The 13352-nt window shown below is 36.6% G+C and overlaps 1 protein-coding gene across 4 annotated transcripts in view; it reads left to right on the top strand.

Annotated features, from left to right (window-relative positions):
• Nucleotides 1-13352, top strand: part of DCLK1 (doublecortin like kinase 1) — a 357933-nt gene that overhangs the window by 10259 nt on the left and 334322 nt on the right. For all 4 annotated transcript variants that reach the window (XM_032294456.1, XM_032294457.1, XM_032294458.1 and 1 more), the window contains exon 3: nt 10837-11183. In XM_032294456.1, the coding sequence (XP_032150347.1) occupies nt 10837-11183 (347 nt within the window). The remainder of the gene's footprint in view (nt 1-10836; nt 11184-13352) is intronic.

Genomic DNA, 13352 nt, shown 5'->3' with positions numbered 1-13352 from the left:
TCCTGGAAGGAAATACATTCTAAGATCCCCAGTGGTCGCCTGAAACTGCAGATAGTACTGAACCCTGTATATACTATGCTTTTTCCTACGAATACATACCTATGATAAAGGCATGTATATGATGTAAGGTATGTGATAAAGTTTAATTTATAAATTAGGCATGGCCAGAGACTAACAACAATAACAAATAATAAAATGGAACAATGATAACAATATGCCGTGATAAAAGTTATATGAATGTGGTATCTCTCTCAAAACATCCTGTTGTACTGTACTTGCCCTTCTTGTGTTAAAGATGGAAGAAGCAGGATGGCGTGAGAGTTCATCACGCTACTAAGAACTGCCTGCAGTTTAAAACTTATGAATTGTTTGTTTCTGGATTTTTTCATGTAATATTTTTGGACCTTGGTTGACGGCAGATAACTGAAACCATGGATAGATAAGGTGTGGCAGTCCTGTAATTTGCCCAGAGGTAACTTTCCATGCCCATAGTTCTGTACCTTGCTTTGTGTGCTTAACAATATATCCTGAAGACCTTTCCACATCGGTACATCCAGAACTACTGTGTTCTTTTACTGACTTCATAGTACTCCTTTATCCAAAGGCACCATCAATTTATTTAACCAGTCTTTTATCAATGTGCTTTTAGGTTGTGTCCAATCCTTTGTTATTATAAACAGTTTTGTGATGACTATCCTTGGATAGATATTTTCCACTCATGTAGGAGAATATCTTTAGGATAAATTCTGAGAAGTAATATTATTGGATAGAGAGGTACAAGCATTAAAGTTTTAAGCACTGTTTGGAAGATTTCCCTTCATAAAAGTGGTTTTAGTTTACACTCAAGCCAATTATGTATGAAAGTGGCTGTTTCTCTACCCTCAATAAGGAGGTTTGTAATCAGAGGATTTGCTATTAACCAACCCATTAAGAAAACTGTATAACGTCTCATAGTTTTAATTTTCATCTTTAAAAGACATTTGTATTTCATTTTCTGTGCATTGTTTCTCCATCATTTATGATCATTTTCCTATCAGGTTGGGGCCTTTTTTATTAACTTGTAGAATTTTTTCTTTTAAAGGTACTAACTTTTTGTAATAATGATTGAGAGTACAGTTGTGTGTCGTTTAATGATGTGGATATATTCTGAGAAATGTGTTGTTAGGCAATTTGCCATTGTGGGAACATCATAGAGTGTACTTATACAAACCTAGATGATGTAGCCTACTCCACACCCAGGCTACAAACCTATACAGCTATTGTTCCTAGGCTACAAACCTGTACAGCTTCTTAATGTACTAAATACTATAGACAATATAACACAATGGCAAGTATTTGTGTATCTAAACATATCTAGACATAGAAAAGGTACAATAAAAATATGGTGTTATAATCTTACGGGACCACTGTCATATGTGTAGTCTGTCGTTGAAAAACACATTGTGGCACATGACTGTATTTTTTCCAGATTTCTCTTCAGTGAGTGACTTCATTTATTGTGTTTTTTGCCATGTAGATATGTAAAACCATTATATGATCAAATGTATTTATTTATAGCTTGATTTATAGCCTCTTGGGTTCTATATACACTGAGATTATAAAGCCATTTTCCTCATTTTCTTGTGGTATTTTTATGTTTTCACTTTAAAAATATTTTAATGGAAGTCATATTGGTGTAATGTGTGAGGTAGAGATTCAATTCAACCTCTTTTTTTCTAGGCTAGTTGCTTCATTTCTTTAACATTATATTTTCAGGTTAATTTGGACTTATAGAAGTATCACAGAGATAGGAAGTTCCTATATACCCTTCACCCATCTTCCTGTAATGGAAGAGCACACAAAATCATGGTACAATGAGCAAAACTAAGAAATTAACTTTGGTATGATACAGTAGCTGAACTACAGGCTTCATTTGGCTTTTTTTTTTTCCCCACTGATGTCTTTTTTAAAAAAGAAAATTCCAGAATCACACATTGCATTTAGTTGTAGTGTCTGTTTTTTGCTCCTTGAAGCTATGACAGTTCTTCAGTCTTTTCTTATTTTTGATGACTGACAGTTTTGAAGAATACTGGGTGGTTATCTTATAGAATGTCCCACAATCTAGGTTTGTCTGATGATTAGATTGATGCTATGCACAAAAGTCACGTTTTGTTCTCAGTACAGCATTGCAGGGGGTACGTGATATTGGTATGTCTCCTTGGTTACCCGTGATCATTTGGTGAAGGCAGTGTCTGACAGATATATTCACTCTAAAGTTATAATTTTCCCCTTTGTAACTAATATTTCGGGAAGAAACTTTGATGCTATGTAAATATCTTGTTTCTCCTTAAGCTTTTGCCCATGAATTTTGGCCTTTATTGGTGGATCTTGCCCATAGCAGTTAGCTCTCTGATGTTCTAATGGTGATTTTCTTTTCCCTCTTTACTTGCCAAATACCTAAACATCACTGTTCTCCATTTTCCTGTCTTTGGATTATCTATTGTGATCTCATCAACTAATATTATTTTAACCACTCTTTTAAAACCTATTACTCCCAAATCCAATCTTTCTTCTGCACTGCAACTACCTGGATGTGTATAACTATTTCTCTTCCTTAGTTCTTTCAAACTCAACATGTATAATTGTGGACTCATGCTTTTCCATTTTCCAGAATTCATTCTTTCTGTCATGTTCCAGCATGTATTACCACCTGCTAGGGTCCCAATGTTTGGGACTCCCTCAAAATTCACGTTAAGGTATTAAGAGATAGGGCTTTTGGTAGGTAATTAGTTCATGAGACTGGAGCCTTTATAAATGACATTCACTGCTTTATAAAAGAAGCTTCCAAAACTTGCCTTGCCCCTTCAGCCCTGTGAAGATACAATAAGAAGGCACCATCTGTGAGGAAGTGGGCCCTCACCAGGCACTGAATCTGCCTGTGTCTTCATCTTGGACTTCCCATCCTCTAGAACAGTGAGAAATAAATGTGTGTTGTTTATAAGCCTCCAGCTGATGGTCTTTTGTTACAGCAGCCAAAGGACTAAGACATCACATAACTTAACTTCTTTTTCTCTTATTCCCTCAAATCCAAGCTGTCATCAAATTTTGTTGATTCTGCTTAAGACATTTCTCCACCTCGCTCTCTCTTCTCCATCACCTATTTCTGTTTGCTTGAAATCTCCAACTGATTGGCCTCTAGGAACTTCAAGTTTAATATGTGTACAGCCAAGTTAATTTCCTTCTTTACTGCCTAATCCAAACCTGTTCCCCTTCTAATTGTACCTATTGTAGTGTATGGAAAGTAGGCCCAAAGAGAATCGTCAGTGTCATCACTTCAATGTCTTTGTTGCCTCATATTCCTTTGGAAACCATAGCCAATCAACTGCCAATTCTGGCTGGTTATATCTGCTAAGTACACCTCACAGCATCCACTCCTCTGTCACTAGTGTAGATACGTAACATTCAGTTCACCTCATCTCCTTGTCAACTGTAATGACTTTCCAGGGAATATCTTGACCTCTCTCCCCATGTTCACTTCAGCCCCTCGTTTACACCGCAGCCAATGTAACCTGTCTATCACCCAGGGCTGATGATGTGTAAAAACTCTGACCTTGTTGCCTGATTCAATTTTATCTAACTTGTCCATCTGTGGAACCATTTTCATTTAATTTTTTTGAGACAATATATTAATATATCACAGAATATCCCTTTCTATACTGTGAAATAGAGCATGTTAGTATTTCATTTTTTCAGCTGGGCATGGTGGCGTGTGCCTGTAATCCCAGCTACTCAGGAGGCTGAGACAGGAGAATTGCCTGAACCCAGGAGGCAGAGGTTGTGGTGAGCCGAGATCGCGCCATTGCACTCCAGCCTGGGTAACAAGAGCGAAACTCCGTCTCAAAAAAAAAAAAATAGTATTTTATTTTTATCTGAAATGCTGTCCTCTCTGTTTTCTATCAATGATAATCTTACCTTTGCTTTCAAGGCCTGTGTGAATTCCATTTCCCTTTCATTGATAGCCCAGTGGGAAGTGGGAAGTGATTTCTTTCTCCTCCGAATTAGGGTGGCTTAGACCACTTACTTAGCAATTATCACTTACTGCCTTGTGGTGGAATCTTTTCATAGACAAATCTTGCTTTCTTTTTTTTTTTTTTTTTTCTGAGACGGAGTTTCGCTCTTGTTACCCAGGCTGGAGTGCAATGGCGCGATCTCGGCTCACCGCAACCTCCGCATCCTGGGTTCAGGCAATTCTGCCTCAGCCTCCTGAGTAGCTGGGATTACAGGCACGTGCCACCATGCCCAGCTAATTTTTTGTAGTTTTAGTAGAGACGGGGTTTCACCGTGTTGACCAGGATGGTCTCGATCTCTTGACCTCGTGATCCGCCTGCCTCGGCCTCCCAAAGTGCTGGGATTACAGGCTTGAGCCACCGCGCCCGGCCCACAAATCTTGCTTTCTAAGCTATTTGAAGACAGACTCCTGGCTTAGGTTTCTTTCCCTCCCCAGAGTGGCTAAGTTAGGTCTTACACCTATGACTCAGGATTTAGGAGGTGGTTTTTAATTTTTAGGTTTCATTGCTAATGCTGTATGTACTTGTCACAGTTTTGTTATTTGTTGTTCTGTTATAAGGCAAAATTTTTAGCAATGAGATTATGGGTATAAACATTTTCATGGCTCCAAGTAGTTTTCCATGTTGTTTTTAAAGATTATTACCAATTTAATGTCTGTAGTGATGTTTTCTAGTTATGCTTTATTTTGTGTTTATCCTTTGTCATATATTTTAGTACCTTGTATTATTTTGTTGCTGCAACCTCAACACCACTTTATTTCCATTATTCTTTTGCTGCAATTATAATAGGTACAAGAGTACATCTTAAATCTGCTTTAATTTGCATTTCTTGGTTTACTATTTGAGCATCTTTCCATGTGTTTTTCACATATTCTTTGTTTTTATCCTTGGCTATCTATTTTTGTACCTTGTATATTTGTAAATTATAATAACCAATGCTTATTATAATAAGATATAATAAGAAATAAGAAAAAGAGTCTCTACTTTTCAATTTCAAAAAGTTTGGATCTCTCATGTTTCTCCTTCATGTTGTTTTTCTGTTGCTTTGGATTTGAGAAGCTGACATTTCCACAGGTCTGACATACACATTCAAATCCATTTTCTATAAGCTTACTTTTATGTTCTATTATATTATGGAAGACTTCTGTGAAAGAATGACCCATAAGCACCTTTGGGAAATCTTTTTTCTTGCCTTTAATAGCTCTATGAAAATCATCTTAAGCTGGTGACTTCCAGGTAGATTATAAATGTTGTTGTATATATCTGAGTTGCCTCATAAAATGCAATATCCAGAAGGCACTTTATGATATTCTATTCTGTAAACAATATTTCATGTAATTTAATTCAGTTCAGTTGCAGAGGTTTCAATATATATTTTGAGTTTTTGCCATAACTCACAATAATGAAATTTAATTGCCAGAGTTTTTAATCAGAAAGTTAATCCTCTGGAAAAATGAAATATATTACAGATATCCCTCACTTGAAATACTTTTGAATATGCCACATATTGATCTTAAAGAAAGCCTAGAGGAGATAACAACCAGCTCTAGTAATGTGAAGGATAGAGATGAAGTCATTTTCAGACTGAAGTTAAGTAATGTCAGAACTAGAATTTACAACTCTTAGCCGATGAAAACACTCCCATAATAAGAGGCAAATTTGTAGAATCCCCCAATATAGAGTCTTGTAGAGGAATAGTTTTATAGCTGACATATCAGTCACTCAAGGAACTGGTATCACATTGTCAGTTTTTTATAATGCCTAGGGAATTCATTTTAAGCGGAAATATTCTAATGTCATAATGGAAGCTAATGTGAAAGTAGAATTAACTTGGCAGATTTTAAAAATAATAAATATTATTAGAGAAAATGTATTGCTATGCTTTGAAGAATAATGGGAAGTATGATCATTTAAAAATATAGGTCAGATGTGGTCACTCATGTCTGTAATCCCAGCACTCTGGGAGGCCAAGATGGGTGGATCACTTGAGGCCAGGAGTTAGAGGCCAGGAGGGCCAACATGGTGAAACCCTGTCTCTACTAAAAATACAAAGATTCACTGGGTGTTGTGGTGCATGCCTGTAATCCCAGCTACTCAGGAGGCTGAAGCAGGAGAATTGCTTGAACCTAGGAGGCAGAAGTTGCAGTGAGCTGAGATGATGCCACTGCACTCCAGCCTGGGTGACAGAGTAAGACTCTGTCTCAAAAAAATTAAAAAAAAAAAACATACAAATAAAAATACATAGTGATTTTTTAAACAAGGACTCTTTAGTGTCTTAAAAATAATCTGATATGATTACTTAAATATTATTTCATCCTCCAACTTTCTGAAAATACTGATATCTTTCAGGAAAGAAATTACCGTATTCTGACATTTTAGTATTAGTTGAATCTAAACATATTTTCATGCTTTATTTCCTTGCCTTTAAAAAAAACTGTCATTTTCTTTATCTCTCTCTCTACTTAAAAACAAAGATTAGTTTTTGGCCTTTGTAAATGCCACAACAAAATTCAGGCAGATGCTGCTTCAGCAGTTCTTGCTATTTGTTGGGGTGTCTTGGACACCCACAGTATTAAATTTCAAGTGGAGACTCAGTCTTATTCTAGAATCTTTAGGGCTTGAACAAACTGAAAAAACAAAAACAAAAAACTCACTGTATGATAACTAACCAGCAAATTATGTTTTGTAATTTCCAGTACCACCTCTAAGAGCTTTGCAATCATGCCATCCCTGTTCAAGTTCACTTGCAGGAAGTAATGCAAAACTTTCAAAACAAATTTTGGGCTATTTTGCTCAAATATGCTTTAGGGTTTTGTTGTTGTTGTTTGTTTGTTTTTTAGATAAATTCACTTTTATTTCATGGTTGCAGAAGTTATACCAAAAGACTTTGGGGTGTGAGGTGGCTTAGCGTATGTAAGAGGAAGTATACTACAGTAATTATAAGCTTACTTTATCTTGTGGGGTTTTTGTTTGTTTGTTTGTTTTCTTGTTTTTTAAATAACAAGAGATGGGATCTCACTCTGTTGCCCTGGCTGGAGTGCAGTAGCACAATCATGGCTCACTGCAGTCTCATTCACCCAGGCTCAAGCAATTCTCTCACCTCAGTTCCCCAAGTAACTGGGACTACAGGTGTGAGCCATCATGCTTGACCCTATCTTGTTATTTTTGAGTGGCACTTAACACACATACCTCATGTCAATACTTGAATGCACCCTAAAAATGATTATTTAAACAAGGTTATAACTTATCTCTTAACTCCCAGTCACATTAAGGAAGAGATTGAACACTGGATATCCAGAGCTATTTGACCAAATCAAAACTATGTATTATTCTCATTCAGAACAATCACATTTGTTAATTTATAATAATCGATGATGATTAGCCTATTAATTGAAAAGGTATTTTTTTAAAAATCAGAAAATACAACCAGCTTTAACTGTGTTAAAGCAGGAACTACATCTCTTGTGGCAGAGAGAAGTTCAGTATTATGATTACAGCAAAAATAGTTAAAATATGGATTCAAATAGATTTAATGGAAATTTCTTTGCACAGTAAAATGGAAGTTTATTAGCATAGGAAATCAATGGAAATTTATTAGCATAAGGAAATCCATCTGGGCCTTTCCTGAATTCCTGAATAGTGTTGCAGACTCTCAATGACTGTGGTGTGATCTTGGATTTGGTGGCAGCTCCTTCTCCTTCCTTTAGCAGTTGCTTTCCTGTTAGCACAGTATCATCTGTTACTAGAGTCTCACATCCTTCTTGAAGATTCTCATTCCAGCCTTTAAATCTGATTATCCAGGCAGAGGAGCCTCACACTTACAGCACAGATTAAACACATATTTCTTCTCATCATTGTTGCTTGAACCAGACCATCAACACCTTCTCAGAGTTGTCATTGGAGAACTTTCTTATGCTTTTAAACATTTTCAGGGTGCTTTATCTAAGAAGATATTTTTAAAAAGCGTTTCTTTTCTCTTTTAACAAACTCATTCCATGTTGCTATCTTCTTTAAAGTTGCTCCCTCTTCTAATTTAATGTATATTTTTAATATATTGTTTTTATTGAAATGTAAACTCTCTATATCTTTGTTTTGCTTTTAATTAGCTTAGTACATAAACTTACAAATAATCAGACAATTGTATATGTTCAGTTAGCACCGAATTCTGACAAAGGCTGGCTTTGCCAGCTCAATTACATGCTGTATGTCTCACTGGGGAGCGTTGGGGCATTCTCACATTGACATGGACCCAACGTAGTGTCCACTGGTAACTGTTCAATATAAGATCTGCTTACCGATTTCTAGTAATTTTGTTTTTGAATTTTTCTTCAGGCTTACTGCATGATCAGAGTAATGTAGCCTCAGGTCATTTTCACTTAAATAGCAAGTTTGCATTTGAGATCACTTTGATTTCCATCTTCTAATTTGATCTTCATAAAAACTTAGTGGGGTTTTGTTTTATAGGTAAATAGACCACCAACCAGAAATCTGAGGGACTTGTCCAAAGTCACATGCTTGGATAGGTCAGGTCTTGAGCCTGAATTTCCAATTCTCTCCTCCCACTACCATGTTTAGGTTATCATGTTGGCGGGTTTTGTGGTGCAAGAGAGCGCTTAGCTCCCCGAGAGGAAGTTTTTGCAGGCTTTTGGTCTCTCACTTACCCAAGAATTGGAGAGGGGACCATGGCGGGTGCGCTTGTAAGAAAATATCAGACCCCAAAGAGTTTTTGCAGAGAAGTAACTTAGGCAGAGAAAAAGAGAAAGGAGAGAGAAAAAGATGAGAGAGAGAGAGAGAGAGCTTCCACGAAGAATGTGGAAGGGGACCCAAGTAAGGAATCCAGGAGGGGAAAATCAGCTTCCACTACAACAGGAAATCCAGCCGGATGAGGGGGACAGGGACTTTTAATCTGGGAGGAATTCCCTCCCTCTCCAAGCCCCCTGGCCAATGAAAAGAGTTCCCTTAAACTTCCGCTGGAGTGATTGACTTCTGATTCTTTCCCACGCCCGCGAAAATTAAAACAGAAACCGTTAAATCTCCCAGATGGAGAGGCATGGGAGAGGGGCATGGCGCTGGGAAGTTCTTGCCCTTAAAACTACGCCCCGTTGTGGACCCGGAAAGAGAACACATTCCCTCAATCACTCCATGAAACCTTCCAAAACACTACTGTTTCTGTAGTACGCAAATGTGCCTTTCTCAGGATTTAAACAAATATCAAAAATATGTATGTGTTTTGATATTTGGTTAAATCCTGAGAAAGGCATAGCTGAAACAAGTCATGATCTGCCAGGTGAATAGAAAGGGGGTTGGTTAAACTTGCACTATTCATACAACTTCTAGTGAGGCATAATGTGTATGTATACACATTAGAGGATGTTTTAAGAACATCTGCAAAATAAGTGTTCAATAACATGTATAACTGTTCTTTCTAATTTTTGAAAGTGTGCTTCAGTTATTGTTTACTTTTTATTTTTCTCACCCAGGCTGGAGTGCAGTAGTGTGATCTTGGCTCACAGCAACCTCTGCCTCCTAAGTTTGAGCAATTCTCCTGCCTCAGCCTCCACAGTAGCTGGGACTACAGGCACATGCCACCACGCCTGGCTAATTTTTGTATTTTTAGTGGAGATGGGGTTTCACCATATTGGCCAGGCTGGTTTCAAACTCCTGACCTTGTGATCTGCTCGCCTCTGCCTCCCAAAGTGCTGGGATTACAGGCGTGAGCCACCATGCTGGGTTGCTTCAGTTATTTTTATATGACTACTTGTTCTGTGGCCTTGGATGCTTGCACTGTTAATTTAAAAATAATACAAGGACTTAGATAAAAGCCAATGGGCTGTGTTATATTAGGCCTAGGTCACTTCCCCTGCAATTATGAAGGCCTTTAAGCATTTTTACCTATTCCTATTTACAAAAACTTATTAACACAGAGAAAAAGCCATTATGAAATCTTTAATTTCAAAATGCTTTGACCTAACTTTATGAAATATATATTTAGAATTCATCATTTTACAATTAGTTGTCTCTTGGTTCATGTTTTTATTTCTTTTGTGTGTGATCCACATCTACTTAATGTCTGATTATTTTCATTAAAAGATTTCCTGCTAAGGAGTCATTTTTTAATAAAAATTTGATTATATTTATTTCTGAGTTCATTTTTGAAGCTGTAGTTTGTATATTGAACACTTCTAAAACCTTTTATTTATGAACAAGTATAAGTTGACTTTATGTGTGGATCACTGTGATTGGCACTACATAGATGAGAGAAAAGGAAGGGGGATTATTTGCTTGCTTTTGGAATTTTACTGGGCTTTACAAAATCTTTAGCATCAACTCTCATCAAATTTGTAAATTACATGACTACTTTAAGATGCTATATTCTGATTCATTCTTAGTGTTTACATTATCTCAGGTAGCAAATGTAGATGCTTCCAATTTTGAAATTTTCTGCAAATTTATATAACTCTAATTCCCAAGGAATATTTTATTTTAAATTCACTTTCATACTTCTCCGAGGTCTTTTCAAGCAGATCAACATTTCTATCACCAATCTTAAGATGTGGAAATGGAGGAATAATGTTTTGTTTTGTTTTCCAGGATGTGGATCTCTTGCTGACAGTGCCAGATTAGCAATCCGAAATATTTCATTTTCCCTATTTATTAATCATACTTCTGTTGTTTGAAAAGTCAGAGCTAGCTGTTGCCCCTAAGTAGAAAAGGCAAAAGGGAGGATAAGTAGGAAAAAAGAAATGGGTATATTTTAGGGTAAATTTAAATATATTTCTCTCTTCCTTAGGAGAGAGTTATGTATGTGGCTCAATAGAGCCCTTCAAGAAACTGGAGTACACCAAGAACGTGAACCCCAACTGGTCAGTGAACGTCAAGACCACCTCGGCTTCTCGGGCGGTGTCTTCACTGGCCACTGCCAAAGGGAGCCCTTCAGAGGTGCGAGAGAATAAGGATTTCATTCGGCCCAAGCTGGTCACCATCATCAGAAGTGGCGTGAAGCCACGGAAAGCTGTCAGGATTCTGCTGAACAAGAAAACGGCTCATTCCTTTGAGCAGGTCCTCACTGATATCACTGATGCCATCAAGCTGGATTCGGGAGTGGTGAAACGCCTGTACACGTTGGATGGGAAACAGGTAAGAGACGTGTTGTGATGTGACTTTTACTTGAAGGCAAGAACTGAGGAGTTGGAGGGTATACGTGGCTAAAGCATATATTTTGCTCAAGTTGTTAAAGGACCCAGGTCACTTAACCAACAAATATGTACTTGCTGGCCTCAGAACAGTCGGAAGTTTGAGTTGAGCAGGATTATTCACAGGAATAAAGTAAGAAAAGTATCTTTGAAGATTAAATACTTACTCAAGGATTTCTACTTTTTCATTTATTATTTGCTTAACATAATGGTTGTTTTCAGTCATCTGTTTTCAGTTTTCTCATACATCTTATAGCGTTTGACGTGACTGAGGTGTGGAAGTAAACTGTGACCAGTGGGGAATATTCTAACTCATTTCTTTGACCTAAATATTTTAAGTCTTTGTACTGTTCACTAGTGAGATTTACTTATATTTTCTAGATTAAAAAAATATATCTGAGAAATGACATATTTCCATCTGGATAGCTTTAAAGGCATATTTCTAGAATAGTATGCATCTTGTGTTTTTCAGTATTAAAAGGGAGGGTTTTAGGTACAGAATGAACATCAGTTGACTTGGATGGGTGGCCATTTTAATGTGAGTTGATCAGATGAACCCAAAGGAAGCATCACCTTTCATTTTCTTGGGTGGATGACTTTTGTAAAGCTTTGACGGAACCCTGATGGTGAGTTGAATTAAAAAAAACGTTGATTATATGTATAGCATGATTTGCTAGTCATTCAGAGTTTACCAGATTATATTTTTGAGCCCACTATCTTTGCTGGAAGTTTAGTTTTTAATGTTGTGCTATCAAAATGCTTTTTTTTTTAAATTTGAGGGATAATTTGAATGATTTGTATGTATAGTAAATACTCAAAGTGATTCATGAATTAAGAGATTGATCTTATTAAATAGAAGACTCCTACAAGTTCTTAAAGGTAGCACATTCAGACTTCACGAATTAGAAATAGATGCTAATCCTAGAAAGAGTATTAGTCATAGAAGAATACTTCCCTTAGGGATCCATTCAGAAGCTCTAAATTATAAAATTCATTAGGAAAGAAGGAATACGTGCCAGTTGTTCATTTGTATTTACTGTCTTCTGCTTGTCTTATAACTCTTGCCCTAAGTATCATGCGGTTAAGGATTCTAATGGATGAGATTCTGTAATGGATGAGATCTAGTCTTCTAGATCTAAGAGTCTGTAGCCTAAATGTCATCAATATATCAATGATGAGAAAGTTCATGATGGCTTGTGAATTATACTAGCAATAAGATGGCAAGCTTCACATTTACACATTTAAGCCCTTCACTGGTTCCATTTCTAATGAGTGATTTAAACATCTTATAGTTTTGAATTTTCTCAAGATGGGAGTTTATTTATTTTCATAAACATTTACCTATTCAAATATTTGTATAAATTGTTTCATTAGAGCAAAGAATACATGTTGATAAATGTTCTGTCTCCCCACCTCACTTCAGAATTTTGGGAATTCCAAAAAGCTACACTGAATCTAAAAATCAGCTTTATTCACTTTAGCTAAAATTTGCCATCAGCTGATTATTTAATTTTGCTTATTTCAGGAATAAATCCCTAGAATAGGTATGATGTTCTCAATTGTTTTCTTCCTTTCTGAATTTGTCCACTATCAATATTTGATAACGGCTAATTTGCTGTGGTTTACATATAAATAATCCAAGGTAATGGGAAGGAATCCCAGGTTTAATGTCGAAAGACCAAGATTTAAGTTTTGACTCAGCCATAGATTCCTTATGTTTTTAGCAAAACACTTAACTGAGCCTCATTATCCTCATCAGTGAAACACAGATAAAAAGATTACCTGTGTTTTATAGAGTGCTTGTGGGTCAACTATGGTGATACCTGCAAAAGCAATTTTGAACTATAATGATGATAGCTTTTTTGAGCATTGTTCTAAGTGCTTTGCGTGTATTAGCATGTTTAATTCTCATAATAGCTTGCTTAGTATTCCCATTTGACAGATTAGAACACTAAGGCACAGAACTTATTAAAAACATGCCCAAGACCACACAGCTACAATTTAAACTGGTCTTGGTCCAGAGCTGGTGCTGGTAACCACTGTACGATTGCAGATTATGTTAAAGCACCAAACTGATGTAAATGCATTGAGAAAGAATTGTCAAGGGAGTAAT

Source organism: Sapajus apella, unplaced genomic scaffold, assembly GCF_009761245.1.
Source record: "Sapajus apella isolate SASKATOON/1434 unplaced genomic scaffold, GSC_monkey_1.0 scaffold32, whole genome shotgun sequence".
NCBI classification, from domain to species: domain Eukaryota; kingdom Metazoa; phylum Chordata; class Mammalia; order Primates; family Cebidae; genus Sapajus; species Sapajus apella.
The sequence above is the reverse complement of the archived record's forward strand: the minus strand, read 5'-3'. Positions and strand labels throughout refer to the sequence as shown.